The following is a 22,492-nucleotide window of genomic DNA, read 5'->3' on the forward strand; positions in this document are numbered from 1 at the left end:
AATTTTTGACACTGAGAGCAGTGAGACCCTAGCCCAGGTTGCCCAGAGAGGTGGTCGATGCCTCATCCCTGGAAATGTTCCAGGCCAGCTTGGACAGGCTCTGGGCAACTTGATGCAGTGGAAAATGTCCATGCCTGTGGCAGGGGGTTGGAACTAGATGATTGTTAAGGTCCCTTCCAACCCATCCTGACTCTGTGAAATGAGCTGCCCCTGGAGTGCTCTCTGAATGAGCGTAGCCCGTAACAGTCAAAGCAATGGCCTGTCTTGTCCTGGCATTTCCCATTCATTCTGGTGAAATGCACTTCCATAGCTGCACATCTGGTCTTCAGGCTGGTTCCATGCTCGTGTTCTAATTTTAGTTTGTTTTCGGGTGTTTCTTTTGGCAGAGTTAGGAAAAAGCCGACCGAGGCCCTATGGGTTAGTGATTCCAATTAGCACCGATGCCGACGGAAGCTACGTCTCCAATATCCTCTCTGCAAGTCACCAAAGAAGATCAACGCGGGAGGTGTCCCAGAGCCCCCGGCGGCTGTATTTCAATGTCACGGCCTTTGGGAGGGAATTCCATCTCCGGCTGAAACCCAACACTCGCTTAGTGGCTCCTGAGGCCGTAGTGGAGTGGTACGAAGACTCTGTGGAGAGAAGAAGCGATGCTGGGAACAGGAGCCAGGCTGGAACTGCCATTGAGAGGTTATGGAAGAGAGAACCCCTGTGGACCAACTGCGCGTACGTGGGAGACATAACGGACATCCCTGGAGCGTCTGTCGCTATCAGCAACTGCGATGGTCTGGTAAGGCTTGTTCAGTGCCCTTGCATCTGGTGTTCTACCACTTGGTGCACAGCTTTTGTTGCTTTTGACTTCACATTGCTTGTGAAATCGCTTAAAGAACTTATTTTCTTAAATCCCTTGGAAAACGCCTCAGTCTGTGGTGATGTATACAGTCCTGCCTCTTTATTCTGGGATGATTTCTGGGAGTTTGATGAGTTCTTAATGTCACAGGTGTTGGAGAGGCAGCAACCAAACCTACTTTTTTTGGTTTTCCTTTTTACTTTAATGAGGTGTCACAAATGGGAAAAATGAATATTTAATAATAACTCTAAGACTTAAAAGACGATCTTTTGGTGAGTGAATGTAGAATTTGGCATCCAGATCATCACTGTGTACTTCTTGGGCAGTGAAATCGCAGGCTACCCTGAAGTACAAGAATAGCAACAGATCGAAGTTTCCAAGGGTTTATTTGTAAAACAGGCATGCTTTTTGTTTTCTTAAGTGCAGTTCTGTTTCAGCAGAAGGTATCGCATGAGAATTGAGCAGTTCATGTCTCTAAAGGGTTCATTCTCCACAAGGTACTGGCCTGGTGGCTGTGTGGTTGGAACCATGGGGTATTTCATTGTGGCCTCAGCAGATGCAGGGATGGGCTTGGTGCACAAATCACATATTGAAAGACTGGGCCTATATCGAGCACACATACCCTGCGTTCATTCAGTCATGCGGTGAAGGGGACTCACAATACCTACCTTGTGCTCTTTAAGTAGCAGGAGCAATGGTGGAACACGACTACAACATCTGGGAAGATAAATGCAGTGGTTACTCTGCTGCTTTTCAGGAGAGGAATCCTATGAACAAGTGTGCAACAAGCCTCCCTTCTTGGAAAGAGGTGTCCCTCTTCTCGTCGCATGCTGGTTGTTAATGGCTCAATATCATTTTGAGATAAGAACTGGCTCTGCCATGAGCCTCAGTTGCTCCATGAGCGATGGCATCAACATCTTAGCCCCGCGGTGCATGGCACAGAGCTGGGCACAGCCAGAACTCCTTGACTTTCCTTACTTATAGGAAGGAAACACTGGTGGTGCGTACATCTGAGGTGATCAGCAAATGTTGCTTTGGGTGTGTGTTTGCTTTTTGGTGTTCTTTGAGGAGAACCTCTTGACAGCATGCTGTGTTACAAAGGCTGTGCAGACGTATGCCTGGGTGGATAGAGCTTCAGATGTGGCTCTTAGACTGAACAAGGCCCTCGGGTTGAGAGCTGTGTTTTAGCAGTAATCCTGAATCAAGTTCTTGTGTTAAGTGAGACAACACATTAAGGCAATAAATTGGATTAATGGGAATTAGATTAAGGAGCACAGTGGCTTCAGCAGAGCTTGCCATGTGGCTGACAGGCTGCTCGTGTTGTGTTCTCCCTTAGCTGAAGTGCAGTAGTTGCTGTCTTCACAAACAGAAGAAGATGCCAAGGGGATCCTCAGTGAAGAACATGATATGTCTCAGCTGTGGGGCTTGTTGCCACTTTCTTCCCATAGCACCCAGGAGAGGCCCTTCATGTGCTTTCATGGGCTTAGGAAGTGGACTAGGAAAATATGTGATTTGTGTTTGAGGAGGAGAGTGGGTAAACATTCATGAGTCACTGTCGTCTTTGCACATCTCCTCCCAAGCACTCTGATGCAGTCTTTGAAGGGCTTCTTCAAGCCCTTTTTTCCTTGGAAGCAATCTTTTTGAGCGCTTTGGCCTGCTTACTGCACTGAGCTGTTGTCACGGGCTTTTGGAGCTCTAAGCAAGTGAGCGTGAAATAAGTAAATAATCCTGAAGATTGATGGGATTTCAGATTGATTTACATTTTTCATGCTGCCAGCTCTAAAGTTAGCAGAAGTGACTTTAAGTTAGCTTCTCTGTCTTCGCTGTCGCTGTACTATTTGTCTCTCAACCAAGCTACAATATTGGATCCTGTACTGGTGAATCCCCCCCCCAAACCAGTACAGATCCTCAGTGTATCCTAAAGATGTGAAGAGTGACATAATATGGCTTAACAGAAACTGGAACAAGAGTGAGAAATTCTAGGGCCATGTGTCTATTGGAAAGATTTATTTTCGACTTCAAAGGAACTCAGATATTCTCCAGTGTAGCAAGCTGGGTTCTTATCTTTTGCGAGAACCTTAAGGGTTCACTCTGGTAGCAATTCATTCAATGTATAGCCTAGAAAAGAAGTTTGATATCCTGAGTAGAAGAAAACCAACACTTGGCTTGCCACAAGTTAGCGAAAGACCTTGCAAATTTTCTTTTGTGCCTTAGGGGATTTTTGATTGTGACTCCTAAGACTGTTGCTGGTAGTAGGGCAAAACTGTGCTAATGTGTACTTCACAGACATTGCCAAACTTCATATTTTTGAGTGTGTTCTCAGCACTAAGTGTACAGTTTTGAGGAGCATAAAGGTGTTAAATTTTGATGACTTGATGGTAAATATATGGAATAGTTTGCATTAGCACTAGTAAAGTGAAATTTTGCTTATGTCTCTTCCTGAATCTAAACTTAGGCTTAAAACCCGAAATACTTGAACACTTTTGTTTTGAAATAGTTCACATATCTACTTTAGCAGTAAAAGGCATCTGCATCACATCAGTTTTGCAAATTCCTATCCTAACATCTGCTTAATATCCCTTGAAAATAGCTGTTCGTTCAAAATGCTGCCTGCATCTGCATGCACTTGTCACAGCAACAGAACACTTCATTAGTCTTGTAGAAGCTGCCCCTTGCTTTTCTTCCTGTGTTTCAGAAAGCTCCTGCCTCCACAGGTTTCTGTTGCATACTTCCACTGTTGTTTTGGCAAAAAAAGCGATGTTTATGGTCAGAGTATTGATAGAATTTATCAAATACTTGGACATACAATTATGTGGAGATGGTAGGGCCAGGCAGAGGGCTCCACTTACCCAGACAATGCTTGTGGGGTGTGTGTGCTCTCCTCACATAATCATAGTCTTTCAATTCCTGTCTTCCTGTATCTCATTCCACCTCCTTCCTGCTTTTCCCTCCTTTCAGTGCCTGTACAGTAACATCTCACCTCAGTGTTCTTCTGCTGTCCAACTCTTTAGGCTCACACTTACTAAGGGGAGTGAGTCTTGCTAAAGCTTGAGGCAAGCCTTCCTGCATGCATTGCCTCACCTATTCCCTTTTTACATCTGAGTAGTGTCTTCTCTTTTGTCCTCCATGAAGATCAGAACTTTTGGTCATGAAGAACTTAGTTCTTATGGAAGGTGTAGTGATGTGTTGGACTAGGCTGCCCAGGGAGGTGGTAGAGTCACCATCCTTGAAGGTGTTCAAAAAAAATGTGTGGACATGGCACTGCAGGACATGATTTAGTGGTCATAGGAGTGTTGGGTTGATGGTTGGACTTCATGAATTTAGAGGTCTTTTCCAACCTTAATGATACTCTGATTCTAATTTGATATAGCTGATTTAGCATATGAGATTGTGCTATCTCATATGTGTGAGGTGTGTTCTGTTCTGGGTAGGTGTGGGGGGATGTGTTCTTTGTAACCCTGCACTGAATGAAATGTTGAATCTAATGTAGATTCCTAAGCAAGGTAGTTAATTTACTGTCAGGTGAGCATATATGGTACAGGACAGTATTTTTATGTCTGACTCATGTGGTGGGCTTGCTGTTCTAACATGCCAACATGCTACATGTTTAATGGCTTAACTATGTAAAAGTTATGAAGATTACTATCAGATTACCATTTGACCATGTAATTTGTTGCTAAGGAAGTATTGGTATACATCTGGAGGAGCACATGGTTTAGAAAAGTGGGAGAATAACAGGGAGATATTCAAGGAGGTGAAAAGAAGCTTCAAGTGGATTGGGTGGGTAGCAGTGTTCACAGGTTGCTGATGCCTGCTGGGATGCCCTATCTGCTGGGCAGGATGTAGGAAACAACCAGCCTCAAAAAAACATTATGGGTCTTTTGGGCTGTAAATCCACACAATACACCAAACCTGGCATTTAGAACGAGCAAAGCAGAAGTTATAAATCAGTCTATACCTCTTGTTATAGAGAGTAGCACTACTGAAATTCCATTACTTCTGAAATGTTAACCTTAACTTTGTGTCTTTATTTTGTCTTTTGTGAGAGGAACCTGCTGAGAGTTCCCTGCCCTCGGAAGTTCTGGTGTTATTCATGAGTGGTTATGGAGTGGTTTGAAGTGTCTGAACAGAGGATGTACAGAGATGTGCAGTTACTTTCCTTTGGCAGATAGGTTTGAAATGCAGGCTGGAGTATCTCAGGCTAGAGATACTTAAGCCGTGGTTCAGGAAAAGCCTTAAAAGTATGCTTATTAAGTACAGGCATGTGGCTAAGTGCATACCGGGATCCGAGCAGTTTCAGGGTGTTTTGATGTGTATCGAATGTTTTTTTATTACTGTTGTTCCATCAAGACTGGAGTATCAAGGCTGATTTCTTGTTCGCCTGTCAGTACTAACGTGTTGTTTCAACGTGATTCCCCCTAAGCTGGCAAGACGATGCCTAAATGGAGAAACTGCTTTCTAGGAGCTGGTGACACTTGTATCTCAGCATTTTGGAGATAAATGCTTGAACTGCTGCTGAGCATCTGGCGATAGCACACGGGGAAATGCTCCATGCAGTTAGTTCCAGCGTCCTAAAGAGGAATTTTGTCAGGACCACGTGCTGCTCTGTGCAGATGGCAGCAGTGTCTTAGGTTGATGGAACCCTCTTCTGTTTGTGCTCCCTGCGCCCTTGCACACTTCCCACAGTAATTACATCCTTGCAGTGAACTCCTTCAAGCCACCATGCCTGTTCTTACCCCTTGAGTTTTGCTGTTCTCGGCAGCCCTGAGGACTTAGTAACTGGGCTTGATGGGTTGCAGCTGCCTCCTCGAATAGACAGACCCCATCTGGGAACCTTGGTCCATCCTTCCCGTTTGACTCAGCAGCCCTTGGCCACGGTCAGGCTGGGTTTGGACTTCATCCCTGTCCCCACTCGAGTACGGAGCACTTCCTAGAGGCCACTGGAGACCTTTCAGATGTCATAATCCATAGTAAAGAGGATTTCTCAAAGTGCAGAAGCTCCAGAAACTTGGAAAAGTATCCTGGAAGGAGACTGTAGCGAGGTGGCAGTCAGCCTTTTCTGCTGAGGAGCAAGTGATAGCACAAGAGGAATTGCCTTAGGTTGTGCAAAGAGATGTTCAGGTACAACATGAGGAAAAATCTCTTCCCCAAAATTGTTTTCCAGGCCTGGCTGAGGCTGCCCAGGGCAGTAGTGGAGTCTCTATCCCTGGAGGGGTTTCCAAACCATGGAGTTGTGATGCTGAGGAACATGGGTTAGTGGTGACCTTGCAGTGCTGGGGAAACAGTTGGACTCAATGATCTTAAAAGTCACTGCCAACGAGAAGGATTCTGTGATTCTATGCTTCTAAAAATGCCATGCCATTGTGTCACTTATTCAGGACTTCAGGTTTCTTGCATGAAACACTGAGGGAAGGAGTGTTGAGAAGGGAGGTGATGATTGAAGTAAAATGTTAATCTCTGTAAAATAATACAGAAATTCTTTTAGCTGTCTAGTTGGCTTCTCCTAGAAGTTCTCACTCAAAACAAGCTGGTGCTTTATCCCGACTTTGTGTAGTGTAAAGTTCATGTGGATGGTTGCTCAAGCTCCATTTATTTCTTCTTGTTTGTTTTTATGTTGGTTTTTTTTTTTTTTTTTTAATGGGCCTAGATTTGGGCTAATGATAGGTTTGCCTCAGTTCTTAGCCCTTGTGTCTCCTTCTACCTTGCATTTCTCCCATTCTGGTTTAGAACAAAGTGCTCTTTCCCATATAAAACTTCTTTTTTTTTTTTTTTTCCCCCTAGAGCTTTTCATTGAAACTTACTTTTGTGAAACTTTGTTCCTCGCAGCAGAACGCCAATGTGTGTCTGCAAGACAGATACTCTAGGTGGATGCATGAATTGCTTGGAGAGCATTTGTAAAAGATGATGCAAGCAAGGAGAGGATCCGAGACTTTCCAAGCCCTAGCTCAGCTCCTGCCCCTTTCTGCCTTTTTCTTCAGGGAACCTCAGCCCATGACCAAAGATAAATGGAATATGAAGTTCTTTTTATAGAGGTGTAGAGAGAATGTCTTTGCTTCAGGAGGTATTTTTAGAAAGCTATGGTTCATACAAATTTCTGTCTGACAGTTCAAGGATGGTGAATGGAGGAAACCTCCATGTTTTGTACTTGGTGTACAGAATAGGAAGTAATAAAAAGGGTTATGCCCAGAGTTTCTGCTTGGTTGTGTACTTTACATTTTCAAGGCTGGTCAAACCGCTGAGTCCTCCTCCAAAATGATAATTTTCCTATGGGCTGCAGCTCCTTCTCCCTTTGTTCTAAGGACTGTGTGGTCATAGGAAAAACTGAGTAGATACACAGTAGTACTGCTGGAGACGTAATGTAGACCAAACTGGTCCAAAGTATAAGGAGCTGCACAAATATCTTTCATAGCACAGAAATATGTGCTCAGTTTTGGGGAGTAGGTTTTCTATGTGGAAGAAGATGGTGTGTACTTTTAAATAGAGCACAAAACCAAAAGGTGACCTGGAGAATTCTGTCCTGCAAAGAGCTGTTCTCCTCTTGTCCTGTCCACTGCTGCTTCCCTCTGCGAGAGGTGCTGAGAAGAATCCCAGGTAAGGAAAAACTGGCAGTGCAGCCTGGTCTGGTTAAATGAATAAATTAGATGAAGTACATGATGCGCCCCCACCCTGTGGCTCTTGTCTGTCTGATCATACAACAGAGACCTGCTCCTGCCATGGCAAAGAACACAGTAGGTATCCATTGTGAGGATCCTGTGTTCACTTACATTTTGCACATTTTAGGACAAGTGTTGCATTGCCACAAGCACATTTTGTGGGTGAAATGCTGGGGTCTGAACCCCAAGCCCCTGAATTAAGGTTGACATATGGGTGATTCCCACAGCCCTTCATACAGAGGGGTGAGTTTGCCTTATAGCGGCGGGCCGTGCGGGGAGAGCCATAAGGGAAATGAGCCCCAGGGGTCCTGCATTGAGTTGACAAAGGTCAGGTGCCTGCTTGGGGATAAAAGCTGGGACCACTTGCAGGGAGTCAGGAGTGTCTGCCTGTGGAGTGTACACCCCAGAGCTTCCTGGTTCAGGGCAGACCTCCTGACTCTGCCTGGAGCTGGGCCCTGGTCTGTTTAGACCTTTGCAAACGCGGGCGGATCGGGTGAGAGTCACTATGTGGTCACCTTTCTCGTGTGTGTTCAGCTTGCTGGTCTGGCTGTTTCCCATGCCAACTGTGGGCAACCTCAGGTCTCTGTTTGTACCACCTGTTGTGGGCCGAGTTACATCCTTTGTGGGATCGTTGGGGGTGGCATCGATTATCTACCAGCTGATTGATCTGTTTGCACCCCCAGCGATCATTCATGGAATGTCCTTGTTGTATACAATACAGTCTGTGTATTGGTTCATCTTCCTGCTGGTGGTATCATTTCTGTTGAGCCTGGTCATTGGCAAAACAGTGGGTGTCTGTCACAGGAGAGAACTTGGCATCCCTTGCTTTATGAGAAAAGAAGGTACTGAAAGGACAAACCCAGTAATTTTCTGGTGCTTTAATTGCCCTTGACTATTTTAGAGAGAGAGAAGACTTTTGCTCAAGGGGAGTGTAGCCATTAAACTTGAAAATAGCATTTATTATTTTCTGGGTTTATTTTAAAATTCTTTTCACATGGCATGTCCTAAGGAAAGGAAGTCTGTGTAAAGTAGCATATTTTACGTCCATGCATCCCTCTGTGGAGGTGTTCTGTCTTAAAAAGCAGGATGACTGTGTTCTCAGCATCTTTCTTGGCTTAATCTTCACTGATGGAGGCGAGAAAGTGGTTAAGCTATCAAAGGGATGCTTGTTTATGGCTATGAATATGTGAAAATAAACGTCCCTCATGCCTGAATTTGGACAGGTTTGAGTTTGTCCCAGCAGCGTGTCCCTGTAGAACAGCTGTGGTTTTACAGCCCTTCTTTAGCTACTCTTAGAAGAAAATAAATTCTGCTAAGCTGCTGTTTTGCTCTTGTATGTAGAGCACACACATACTCATGTCTCTGGGGTACAGCTGCTCTGCAGAGGGGTTTAAAAAAAAAAAAGTTACCCTATTTCTGTATAATCCACAAAACATGGTCCTTTCATTTCACCCTCAGAATACCACCAGATTTTTCCAGGCTGTTGCAGAGTCTGGGAGGAGCAGGAGTGGGTGTTGAGCACTTCCTAGTCCCTGCTGAGGCAGCAGTGGGTGGGATAGAGCTGCCATCCTGGCAGTCCAACTTCTGCAAGAATGTGTTGGTTTATCCATAAGCAGCTGTATCAAATAAAGGTTTTTCTGAGGAAGGATCTTACTAGTATTACTAGAGCTTACCTTCTCAAAATGGTACTGAAGGACTCTGTTTCAGGTAGGATTATTTCCATCTTTGTCCTGTGCAAGGAGTTGGGTGGTACAGCAGCAGTAAGTGGACAGTAGCAGAAAATAAGAGATGAAGAATAAGACTTCTTGTAAAACAGCTGGTGGGAATGGGGGAAAAAATAAGGGAAACATGCATTCACTGATTTTTTTTTTTTATTTTTTTAATTTTTTTTTCCTGTCTAAAGCTTCCCTTCATCACATTAAATGATATAATAGAATGCTTGGGGTTGGAATGGACTTCTAAAGACCATCTAGTACAACTGCTGAGATTTTACTGTCCTGGTTCCCTGTTAGGTAGTTCCCTGTTGGGTCTTTCTGAAGGTTTTAGAGGAAGTCAGTTGGTGGTCTTCTCCCTTCAACTATATCCCTTCAAAAAAAGGTGGATGGGTTTTAGCATTTGTTGGAATGGGCTCATAGGAAGCATTTGTAGGCACTTTTTAGTAACCGAAAGTGAAGTTTTTATATTTATCTTAAAATAAGATCTCTATTCACCCTTCAGGAGAGAAGGGTGACAGCAGGTTATAAAAATAATTGAAAGCAAGGATGAAAGTAGAATCCATTCCATCCGTTTTTACAATCCTGCATAATTCTTCATGCTTCCATAAATGCAAGATAAGATGACTAGAACCAAAACTGTTTACTGCTGTGTCTTCTAGGCTACACTTCACTAGTACTGATTTCTTTCCTAGACTTTCTGCGTGGCTTTTGCTACAGCAGCAGCCGCAAACCTGATGCCCTGCCTGAAAGCACATTCGAAGAATGTCTAAGTAACATTGTTCTGTGATATGGAATAAGGTTGGAAACCAGAAAAACAGTCTTAACTGGAAATTGCAGGAAAGCCTAATTGTTTAGCTGGCTCTGAGTACCACTTAATCTGGTTGTAGAAAGCTGAAATTCCAGAACGACCATCTGTGTAGCAAACCAACCAACCTTTTTGCCTCAGCAAAGAGTCCATTGGAAGCAAACGGCTGGATGAGCTGTTGCTGCATCAGGTGATGCAGCTCTTACCTCAGCTACAGGATTCTCAGGACCCAAAAGGATGGGCTGAGTGCCACTCGTGGGCTGGGGGATGCCAGATCAAGCAGGAGACTGCTTGCCTCAAGTAGTGTACCTGGGGGGTTGGAAGGAGAAAAGAAGAGGAAATAGGTTCAGACTGACATATGGATGGCCTGAAGTAGCCTAGTCTAGTTGAGAGGAGTCCCTGACCATGGCAGGGAGGTTGGATTAGGTGATCTCTAGGGTCCCTTCCAACTTAAGCCATTCTATGGTTCTATGAAGTGATGAAGTCCAAGTTGCCTATTCAGAAGAGGAGAACTTCACTTTAGGGGCTTCCTGGGATCTCTCTGGACTATTGAACAGGAATAGCCCAAAATGCTTGATTTGAGAACTTAACAAGTGCCCCAGGTTTGCCAAATTTTTGTGGGTGTCCTAGGTAGCCACAAGTAGAAAATATGATGTTAGACATCTTATGATCATTGCTAGTCTCCTTTCTGTCTTTCTCAGTGGGAGAGAATATTTGAAGGTTAGTTAAGACACTTCACAGCATGTTGTGAATTAGGTGGAGGTGAGAAGAACAGCCTGAATGTTGAGCTGCACTGGCTATGCTAATGCTCAATATGGAGGTGTTTTAATCAGGTCATCTTCTCTAGAAAAGGATTTAGGAACTGGCTTCTGTAGAAAGTGTGCATGAAAAAGCTCCAAATCTCAAAAAACTCGGCTATCTCAGCTTTGATTGTCACAACTTCTAGACTTTGTTTCTGCCTTTGTAAAATGATTCTTGACAACAAATGTGGGTTTGTGTGTAATTCATACCTTTTAAGCAATGTATCTGTGAGCTTGAAGTGCTGTTTACAGGTGAGTAGAACTATCCTCAGTTCTCTGTCTCCTGCAAGGAAGGGTATAAACTGTCACTTGGTGGTATAGCAGCCTGGAATGTTTCTGGATTTTGGCTTTTTGTTGCCAAAGCAGTAAATGCTGCTTAAATTTTTTTATATTTTTTTTTTTTTTTTATTCCTGGAGGCTCAGAGTTAACAGTTTATAAAATAGCCTAAGCTTATTAAAATGACCAAATACAACCCCTTTTTATAGTTTTACTAATAAGAACCAGCTTGTGTAACTCCTGTGGACCCTTGATAACACACAGAGCGTACATGAATTGGGCTCTCATCGATGTCCCGCCTTCACGTATCGCATGTGGTCAAGTATGTCTCCAAGTAAAAGCAAGTAAATAGATACTGAAATAGTTAATGTTCTCAAAACTTAATCCTCGTAACCTCTCTCAAAGTTCTTATTGATGGTAGGGCCAGTGCTGAATTTGAAACCTGGTTTTGTAGGCTAGAGATACAGAAGCCATATTCAGTAATGCCTTTTTTTGATGTTTCTTGTTTGTTCAGCGCTGGACTTGCTTGTATCTGGAATTTGACCTCGGAGCCGCATGGTCTGAGGTTTGCAAAGGGGGTGAGGAACAAGACTGGACAGAAAATACTGTGCAGGGTTATGGAGGAAAAAGGGAAAAGCAGAAGGCAGCTGACACAGGTCTGTCTGCTGTAGGAACCCATCATCTGCATTCCAGTTCTTACCTTTTTTGGAGGGTCACCTCGCAACTCTAATCATCACTCTCCAATTCAGGCTCTGAAAGAGTTCTGGAAATAAAAGTCAGTTCAACCTCCTGACCTCATGTTTCATCAGGAGTTCCTTGCAATGATGGATAAAGCTGCAGCTGTTTATAAGGTGGAATATTTGCTTTTCCTTTGGTGTTCAACTGGTACTTAGTTTTCACACGCTCCTTCTGCGACTTGGCTGATAACTTCAATAAATTACTTAGACTTTATTTCCTAAAGCAGCAGCCATGCAGCAGTAAAAGTAACTTTCCAACCTCATACAAATCACACTGTCATTTCATTTTCTTGTTTTATACCTGACTAAATCACTGATGTGTAAAACTCCTCCTCCTTTGGGAGATGCTACCATGAGTTTTTTTTGCACAGAAATGTAGAACCAGTATGAAATAATGAGTTTGATGTAAGTCTTACTAGCTGTGGCATTTCAGTACTTGGAAGTGATGCTTCTGAGCTTCTGATCAACAGAATATTTCTATTCAGAGTGAAATATATCCGTTGTCTGTTTCTTCTCTAGCTTGTATCCGAGTTTCTTGGTTTCAGCTCAGGGCAGCACCCAGAACCGTAACAGATGCTCTCTATTAACCCCCTCCCCCACCCCTAAAAGGGAAAGACAAAGAGAATAAGGGAGGGAGACTTACTGAAGAAAGGGAATAATGGAGAGAGACACATTGATTAGAAAAGAAAAGAAAACAGCTTTAATACTATCACTAATAATAATAGTAATAATGACAATAAAATAGACCATGTACAAATATATACAAAGTTAGTACCAAACCCACCTCAGAAGTGTCTTTTGCTGTTGCCTGGAGTGTTTCACTATCAAACAGTTTCTAGTGTAGAACTTCTGTAAGTGCCCCCCAGAGCAAAGCTGTGCTCAGTAAATATTTCTACAGAGATAAGCTGGACTTGGAGAGGCATTTGCCTGCACTGAGCATCTTCTGTGCATACTTTTCAGTCTTTAATAACTAATATTTTAAAGCCACACCTCCTTCTTTAAGGACAAAGCGTTTTGCCTGCCAATAGAGATGCATTTTTCTACATAAAATCAAGGTTTGTTTTTTCTTTTCTCTTTCATATCACCCTTAGGGGGTTCCATTGAGGGTTTTTTTCCCCCTTAGACTTTCTGAAAAGGGGAAAAAGAAATCAAATATTTGTGTTAAAACCGAGCATGAGAAATTTCAGCATCAAGTAATTTTCTTATGTATCTTTATAGAGAGAGGCTATAAAGCTTATTTCAATCCATGCAATGACCCAACGATATGCTGCCATTTTCTTTTCTTCCATGGAAATTCAGCGGAATATGGATTAATTTAGTGGCTCTTCCAAATGTCTTCTGCTCTGTGAAGCAGTGCATCAGTTAATGCATTGGGAGGGCTTCAATTCCTCAGAGGAGCAAGCAGAAGTTGTGGGAAGGGATTTTGCTCTCACATGCAATACCGAGATTAACAAGGAGTCATCATAATTTGGAGTACTGTCCACTTTAAATGCAGTTGCAGATCTGTTTGTGGCTTTTGCCTAGGTCCCTTTTCACTGTGCAGAGTCAAATGAGGTTAGTAATCTCACAGTGATGATTTTATTATTCAGATTACAGTGAACGTGCTGGATGGATGTGCTCAAAATGAAGGACGTGCTTGTATCCAAAAAGAGTTTATTTGCCACAGGAAGACCTCTCCTTAGGTAAGGAAGTGAATGTGTTGTTTCTGGTAAGCTTGACATGCAGTATTCTAGTAGGAGTGTGTCTTAGTTTCTTATTCCTAAATTGTGTCTGTAGTTTGGAAGAGGATATTAAACATTCCTATGTTTTCATCCTGTTTCTGAATCTTCATCCTGGTATTCAGTTGAGCAGATAACATTTTTCTTTGTAGCTGCAAAAGACTTCTTTTTTTTTTGTTTTAAAAATCTGGTATTAGATGATTAGTCACAAACTTCTGCTGTGTGAATAATTCGTCTGGCTGTGAAAGCCGAGCAGCGTGTACTGTTTGAATATCTCATTCGATTCAAAAATGGCTTTATTGTTGTTAAATAAATGCTACCTCACTCTTGGCACTTAAGAAATTCTTAGTACTGCTCTCGTCTTTAATAGCCTCCAAGAATGGAGACTAAAATGAATCAGGAGCTTTTGCTTTATTTCTGAACTAAAGCCAGGAATTCTGCAACAGATAAAAGCTGTGATATAATGTGGATTTTGTGTCACATTGATCCTCCAAGGAGAAAAAATGAGTTGTGGAATTCCTGCTTGCTCTACTAGGAGTAGCTCGAAGAGTGCTGGCACTGGAGGAGCCAGCTGGTGCCCTCATGGTGCCCCAAAGCCACAGTGACTGCCTGGAGCCCTGGAAGCATCAGAGGGTCCGTAGGGGCTGGAGGCCCACCCGTGAGAGAGGGCGAGTTTCTGCCAACCCTCTCTCCCTCTGGTAGGCACCCAGCAACTGTATCAGTAACAGCTGTTTCTTAAAATGTGCAAAGCGCTGCCATGTTACTTTCTTCCAGCATTCTTCTAATGTGTAGTATTTTTTTATATGCCAAGTATGTCGAGCTCATAAATACTTTAACATTCAGAAGATGTGCAGCAGGAGAAGTATGTCCTTTTTGACAGCTTTTCCCCTTCCCTGCCAGCCCTGCAAGATGGACCTTGGTGGCAGGGGCCTGGAGCCCCTTTCATGACCAAGCAGCCAGCTCTGCCAGAGGTGTGAGTCCCTAAGCCGTGCGCCACCCACCCCACGTCCCCAGGGACTGTCCTTGGCATCACAGGGCTTGGAAACCCTCCTCAGTACTGTCTTTTAGGGTCACAAATCCCTTCTGAGATGGTGTTGCTAGGTGTGCACCTTTGTTCATTTATCGGCTTAAGTTTCTCAAAACTGTGGTGCTCCTTACCCTGTCTGCACGCTGGGGGTCCTGTGCCTGTGGCACGGGGTGCGTGTGTGCTTGTACTTGACATGTGGAAAAATCCTGCAGAATGAACACATTGGTTGATAGCCACAAACTGAGGTGTTGTGGGACAAACTCTACAACTTCAGAAGTTTCTAGGCTGTATTTGAATAAGCAACCTGGAGAATCGGTTGATTCTTGACAAAATACGGATCCCACGTGGCATAAGAAATGAATTGAAAGTATAACCCGGGAGCTACACACGTAGGAAACTTATTTCCACCCACTGTAGCTGTGTTTTGGTGGAGGCAGGCAAAGGGAAATGTGCTGCAGGCAAAGCATCCTTCTTTGCTTTTCTTTTTCTTCCAATAAATCAGGCAGTGTTCGGTGTGACTCCAAACCGTTTTTGCCGTTGGACTGGAGGAGCGAGCAGCAGGTAGCTGTGACGCAGGCTTTGCACAGTCACCGAGCTGAACACACCTTAAACTAACAGCGAGGGTGAAAGGTGGCAGTGTTTTTGCACTGAATCTGTTTTCAGAGAAGGCAGCACCTTTTTTTTTTTTTTTTTTTCTTTTTATAAAAGCATGTTTATGTCGATTCCTTAAGAAGTTTAGACTGGAGAGCTGTCTCCAGAAACAGCCCCCCTCCCCTTTTGCCAAGTCCCATGTGTTTGTCTTGGCAGGATGCGATGTCTGCTCGGCTGGTGCTGGGATGTTAAAGGGAGGGAACACAGAGCTCTTGATGCTTTTCAATAGGGCTTCTATTGAGCGGGCAGCAGGAGAGAGCTGTCAGCCACCTGTGATAGTCCAGCGGGGCACATGGGCTGGGGGAGAGCTCGGGGTACGCTTTCCGGTTGTTGAGAGTCTCTCTTGGGTACTCCTAGAAAATGCTGGTGGAACGTGAAACTAGACTTTGCACACACAGTGTCCCTCTTGGTTACATAGCACCTCTTTTGGTCTTCATGAGGGAGGATGATACCGAGCTTCTCCGAGTGAGATGAAACCCTCTTCTGCCCCCGACATTCTGCTTTGAAGAACGGAAGGAAGGAAAACAAGCTTGGAGAAATCTCCAGGAGGAGGGTGGTGATTCCTTGGAATTTTTTGTACGCTTGGACAGTATGTCACCGTTTGTTTTGATTCTTTCCCTGACTTGCTGATGCCAGTATCCTCCGTCTCTTAGTTCCATTCAGAGAGAATGGGTCTAAGGATTCTGTTGGCTACATTGTTCCACTTGGGGTTTGAAGCACATGACAGTTCCACCAGGCAAGGTCAATTTGGCATTGACTGACACGTAGCCTGAGAGGCCCTGTCTTCTGTCACAGGAAAGAAGAGCTTCATTCTCTGTTTTGAAGGACAGACATCAGGATAGTAGAAGAACCTCTTTCTAAGCAGGCTTGTTTCCTCTGAACACAAGCTGCAATCCTTTATAGCTGTCAAGGGCACTCAGAGCAGTGAAGGATGTGATCCCATAGACCTAGGTGTACTTGGGCCCTGCTGTGCTTACCTTGGGTAGTTACAGTTACTGTCCTTGCACTCAGATGACAATTGATCTGAGCTCTGGAATTCACATTGTACATCTTGCAGATAAAAGTTGTCCTTGTGTTTGTCTGTGTGAGCTGCAGTCATTTGGTTTAGATCTTCTTCCAAGCAAGCAGATGGATCCTCCTAAGCATAGTATTTCTGCAAACAGGGGTGGCTGTCACTTGCAGGCAGTTTTTTTCCCACTGGATTCCTCATTACCCTTGGACTGGAAAGTGATTGCCTGGGTCATTCACATACATCAGCTTCCACGTGTCTTCTGGTGAGACCTGTTACTTCCTCATTTCTAGGTCCCTCCTAGGTAGAGTCCGACTGTGTAGCCCCTTTTTATCACTCCATATTTGCATCTATATACTGCTACAGGGTCCCAAGTTGGACATTCCTTCTAGAGAGAAGGTGAATTTCTCATCCTCAGATCCCTGCACTTATTGCCAATTTTTTTTTTCTTTATGTATTATGCTCTTTCCTTACCAAGGACATGTATAGGGCATGGTTTAGTGGTCATGGTAGTGTTGGGTTGATGGTTGGACTTGATCTTGAAGGTCTTTTCCAACCTTAATAAGTCTGACTGTTGCTGCAGCTTGCCTTCATACAGACAACCTCCTACTGCTGAGAAACTCCAGCCTGCTTATTAATCTGCTGCTTATGTTATTGACAACCTGCCCCTTTTAGAGATGAATGCAGAGCCTTGAACGTGACACTAAAGTTCAATTTTGTAAGCTTTTAATCTCCCCAATTTCAAATCTTCCCCGTAAAGGCGCAGTACGTGGCGTTTCCAAATGTACACTCTTCTGTGGTACAGAGTTGTGTCCTAGGCTGGAGAAAGGTGCCTGTCATACAAATGGAGATTCTCATGAATCTCTAGAGATCATGGATCCCTCGTGGTGCAGCATAACCAATTGTAGGTTGGATGATTGACTTCTTTTAGATGTTTTTTCTGCCTCGGGTACAGATAAAACAGGTCTGTCATTGTGTATTCAGCTGGAACAGCTAGCCTTTTGCTAAAAGCCTGTTGTAGTGGTTCAAGAAATGCAAGAAAGCTACATCAAACAGGTAAACATTCCACTAATTGATGCCTCTGTTCCCCAGGGTATCATGTCAGTGTTTTATAAACTGCCTCTTTGTTGTACAAGGGCACTAAGGAGGGTTTAAAAACTTCATTTGTATTATTATCTTCTCCGTGGTAGGTTCATTCTGTCTTACAAAACTGTAGGGGGTTCAAAACAGAGATACCAGCTGAAACATAATGTGGTGAAGATAAGTGTGTATATGGATTAAAATGAACAGCAAAGCCACAAAAAGTTTGTGTTGAAAGCATTTGTCACTGAAAAGAATTATTTTTTGCAATCGCTGCCTTGAAATCAATGGAGAAGAGTTGAACCTGTTAGTATTTAGCAATAGTTCAATGTTATTCTGCTCAAATGGATATAGATCTTTACAGATAGATACAGAGATGGCAGGTTGGAAGGGACCTCAAGGGTCATCTGTGCTTGTGTCATCCTCGCTGGTGGGGCAAAGAGGATTCTCTGTGTGACTGGCTGCAGTTTCAACTAGTTGCTCATGGAACAGGCTGCCCAGAGGAGTTGTGGTTGCCCCCTTCCTGGAAAGAATAGCTGCAGACAGGACAGGAGGCAGTAAGAATAAGACATGATTGATGAGTATGGATAATCAAGGCCTTAGCATTTTATAAACCTAACTTTTGTCAAGCTTTTTTTCACACTGCAAGAGGACGAGAAGCTTTCTTTGGGGGCATCATGTCCAGTCTGTCAGAGGACAGTAAGAAGGATACTGGGTTAGAGATGAATGGAACAGAACTTGGGCTAGAGGTGGGTGGTGGAGATGGGCATCAAAGAATGAGAACATTTACTGACCTTGTTGCATGGAACACGAGCTGGTAGGTAGGATGGGGATGCTGTGTCGTAGGTTTATTTTGTAAAATAAATGTTCTGTACACTTAAATACCCAAAGGATTTCCTGCTCTCCAGTAAAACTCGGTGGCAAGTGTGAGCAGCACTTGACTTGATAATGGCCAACAGTGTGACTGCTGCATTGCTAAATGCTCACTCTCTGACATTTGAGGGTGGGCTTTTCAAAACACACCCATAAATTAAATGACTTGCCCTTATTGCAAACCACTAGAAATAGGGCATTTAACTTCCTAAAATACTTCTGTAAATGCCACCCGTAATGTTGACTCTCATATGGAAGTTAAATGTATCCATTCTTAATGGCCACTCCACAGTTCTCCGTTGTGCTTGCTGAAAGAACAGTTCATTCCTCGCCTGCAGCTAATGCCCCATGCATATTTATACGGAATCATGTTCCCCTTTAAATGCTGTTGGTTTTGGCTCAGTAAGTGATTCCTTAGCTTAACCTGGCCTTGTAGGTTATTTTCTCAAGGCTTTATACTGTCTGTAATTCCCTTATTATTATCTGCATCTTCTTGCATTTATAAAAAAACAAAACAAAAACCATGTTTTTCTAAGTTTTGCTTTGTCAGTGGTTGTCTGGTAAAGAATGCATCATTTGCTGTCCTCTGGGAAGTCCTCAGAGGTGGGCTGCCTGTGCCAAACTGGATTTGGCCTCATTCCCAGTTACCTTTTATTATGAACTCAGGCAGGACTTGCTCCTGCATCCGTTAAATTTAGCAGAAGGGTTTTCCCCCAGTTTGCTACACACCAGTACTTTGGGATTGAGGAGGATACAAAGAGCTGAAGGGATGAGTCACTTAAAGACAACTGTCCATTTTCCACAGCAAGGTTGATGCTCTAGGATGCTAAACAGACCTGCAGCAGGGTTCCCCTGGGACACCCTCCCTTCGGCAGAGGGAATTGGCTTTGAAAAACGGGAAGAAGTGAGTCTATAGGAAAGCTGAGAGGTTCATCCACTTCCCCCCTGAGCCTCAGTGGAGGTTGGAATGGTGCTGAGATCAGGCAGATTTGTTTCCACCCCCTCTGCCACAAAGGCTTCTTTTGCTTTTGGGACTTTTGTTGTGTTCCTGTTCTCACATCGTTACAATAATGAGGACAGCTTGAGATAAACTTCACAGAAGCACAGATTTCAAACCGCATCTTTCAGTTCATGGAAATCTTGAACATTGTTAAATTATAAGAAAAATAGTAAAGTTAATAGCATTCCAGGATTTCAGACTGTGCTTTCCTGTGTTGCTCTATAAATGTGCTTTTGTGGAAAAAAAAAAAAAAATTCCACTACATACTTCTTTCTTGAAAATCCACCACAGTCCGTTCTCCAAGTGAGCCTTTAAAAATCTGCACTCAAAGCACCTGCTTGCCTCCACAGCTGGGGGGGAAGAAAATGCAGGGTTGACAGGAGGGCTGACAGTGAAGATCTATGTGGGAACGCAGTACCTGCTTATGCCCCTCTTTCCCCATTCTTTTGGAAGATTGCAAGCTAAAATGATTTCATTATTGCTGAAATTTGGCAGTGTGGGGGAAAGCTAGAATAGAAAGCAAGCTAGATTTTGCGCTCATGCTTGCCTGTGGGCTGTTTAAATGGGCCCAAACTGCCCTTGCTGATTCTAAAGCTCATTTTCCCACAGAAGGAAAAAAAAAAATCTTATCAATATTTGTAAAAATTTGTCTGCTGTCATTTACAACATGATTTGTAAGGTAATGTCATTATAGCAATTTTAAGTCATTTGTATTAAGCATTAGGCAGAGATGGTTAATATCTGTGCTGTTCACTGTGGTGCTGGAGCAAAGCAGGATTCTCTCAAAAGCATGCACAAATTGTTTCAAATGCATTTGGATAATCGTTTTCAACTTCCACACTAGTGATACCAAATCATACCTGCAAATACAGATTCAAACAAGGCTAAAAGGTGTGGGAGGGATGAGGAACAAAGTGAGAAATGATGCTGAATAAAACCCAGATGTTTTCTTGTTAGTATAACCAATAGACACTTTTTCTTTTTCCTTTTTAAGTCCTTCATTTTTCTTTCGTCAGCCCTTTATGTTTGGCCCCGTGGCTACTCAGGCAGAGTTGCCTGGTCTCCCCCGTGCGTGCCATCTCACGGTGTGTGTTTTTAATTAGCTTGGCTGTGCCGCAGGAGGTTGCGTGTTGTGCTGGAGGTCAGATGGTTGCTCTCACACTGGATCTGCGGGAGATGTCTCGAGGAGCCTCGTGCTGGTCATGGCTGGGTGGAAATCCAGCCCTTTAGCTCCATTTGCAAATTTTGCTGAGAAATTATGTTGCCTTTGTTTGTGATTATGGGCGTGAATCCCCTCAACCCAGTTCAAACCCACTGCGGTCGGTGAACCACCATGAAGGTGAGAAAAAGGTAGTGATACATCTTATATTTGGATAAATAATCATCCATAAAAGTTGTTTTATAAGCAAATAAAGGTGAGTATGAAGTACAGTTTGACAGGCTGAAAGAGCTGGTGTTGTTCAGCCTGGAGAAGAGAAGTCTCCAGGGAGACTTTCTTGCAACCTTTCAGTACCTAAAGGTGGCCTACAGGAAAGCTGGGGACAGACTTTTTAGCAGGACCTGTTGTGACAGGACAAGGGGTGATGGTTTGGAACTGAAAGAGGGGAGATCTAGACTAGTTTTAAGAAAAATTTTTGACACTGAGGGTGGTGAGCCCCTGGCCCAGGTTGCCCAGAGAGGTGGTCGATGCCCCATCCCAGGAACCATTCCAGGTGAGGTTGAACAGTGCTCTGAGCAAGCTGCTCTAGTTAAAGATGTCCCTGCTTCCTGCAGGGTCGTTGGATGAGGTGACCCTGAAAGGTCCCTTCCAACCCAAACCAGTCTGTGGTTCTAAGTGGGATCAAGCTTAGAGAAGGGATCCGGTGTGTGATTCTAGGGGCATATAGGATGTTTGCTTTGGGTACTGTCTCTCTTAATAGTTTTAAAACAGTAACTGTTTGTGTTTCATATTAGTGTGGGTGGTTTATCAGCATCTGTGAAGTTGGGAGCCTTTGGAGGAGCAAACAGTGAGTAGCAGAATGGGTTGGGTCTGTCAAAGTGTTTTATAGAGAGCTGTGAAAATGGAAACTGTGCTTGATGCTTGGAGATTATTCTTATATTCCTTTTACAGCAGGGCACACCCATTCTCAAAAATACATTGTGTCTCTTCCTTTGTCTATTCACCATAGACAAGAACAAACTTCATACCAGTTGAAGCCAGGAAGTGAAGCCAAGCTTTGCTTTTGCACTGCATGCTTTCAACTCACAGGCAACAGCTTCGTAGAAAACAGATTATTTACAAAAAAATCTTTGTGCCAAGCCAAGGTCTGCACCAGAAGGGAGTATAGCTACAAAGTTTAGTTTTGCTCAGAAAAATGGCAAGCAAATAAGCATTGCCATAACTAAGTTTGATGGCATTCCAAGCTGGAGCTGAGGATTCCTTGAGTGTGTTGCTAAGTTTCCTTCACCATTATCTACTGTAACTTATATTCAAGTGCCAGCAAAGAAGGTGATGTCCTGTGGCTATTGCAAGCTGAAGACATCAAGAGAAAGGGTTTTAAAGACTTGTCAGTAGTTACAGGACAAAACAGTGTCTTTTAACTAGGAAACCATATGGCTTCTGCTGATTTTAATGAAGTAAAATGAAGAGCCAGAGCTATAAGTAGCTCAGAATACATATGGGTTGAAGAGTAGCAGAACCTTGCAGTGCTCAGCATACAAAAAATAGCCGTGCATAAGGTTCAAGTGTTACACTCCTGTGTGTCTTTGGCCTTAGTTGTCCTTTTGAAGGACAAGGATACAAGATCTCCTCTTAATGCCTTGGAGCAGTGGCTTCGGGCAGATGGACGCCCCCAGAGTGCAGAGCGGTGTTGTGACTGGCAAGAAGTCCATGCAAAGGAAACCCAGTGGTGATAGGTGTCTTACAGTACAGTAACATGTTGAGTATTTCGTGCCTCATATCTCTTGCTGTTTGTTTTCTAAGCATCAGGCCAGGTCTTCAGGCTCTCAAATGACCTCTTGGCGTGCTTTGTCTCTTCCTCCCCAGGCTGGAATGATAAGGACCGATAAGGATGAATACTTCATTGAGCCTTTGGAAAGAGGAAAGCAAATGGAAGAGGAGAAGGGAAGAGTGCACATGGTGTACAGGCGATCGGCTGTAGTGCAGCACCCCACTGAAGCACTCCCCGATGTCCATACAGAAGGTACAGTGCGCCCGGGTCGGTTGTTGGCAAATCTGTTGCAGGTAGCTCTAGCCTGTGGTAGAGATTTAGTAGAAATACTCGTAAGACACTGATGTTCTAAGTTGTTATGAAGTCTCCC

At 43.6% G+C, this 22,492-nt stretch overlaps 1 protein-coding gene across 1 annotated transcript in view; it reads left to right on the forward strand.

Annotated features, from left to right (window-relative positions):
• Positions 1–424: 424 nt before the first annotated feature.
• Positions 425–22,492, forward strand: part of ADAMTS3 (ADAM metallopeptidase with thrombospondin type 1 motif, 3) — a gene marked incomplete at its 3' end in the record, with an annotated part of 76,442 nt that continues 54,374 nt past the window's right edge. Inside the window, exons 1-2 of the mRNA XM_008936906.1 lie at positions 425–787; positions 22,218–22,374. Coding sequence (XP_008935154.1) covers positions 22,224–22,374 — 151 coding nt within the window. The remainder of the gene's footprint in view (positions 788–22,217; positions 22,375–22,492) is intronic.

Source organism: Merops nubicus, unplaced genomic scaffold (assembly GCF_000691845.1).
Source record: "Merops nubicus isolate BGI_N331 unplaced genomic scaffold, ASM69184v1 scaffold9690, whole genome shotgun sequence".
NCBI classification, from domain to species: Eukaryota; Metazoa; Chordata; class Aves; order Coraciiformes; family Meropidae; genus Merops; species Merops nubicus.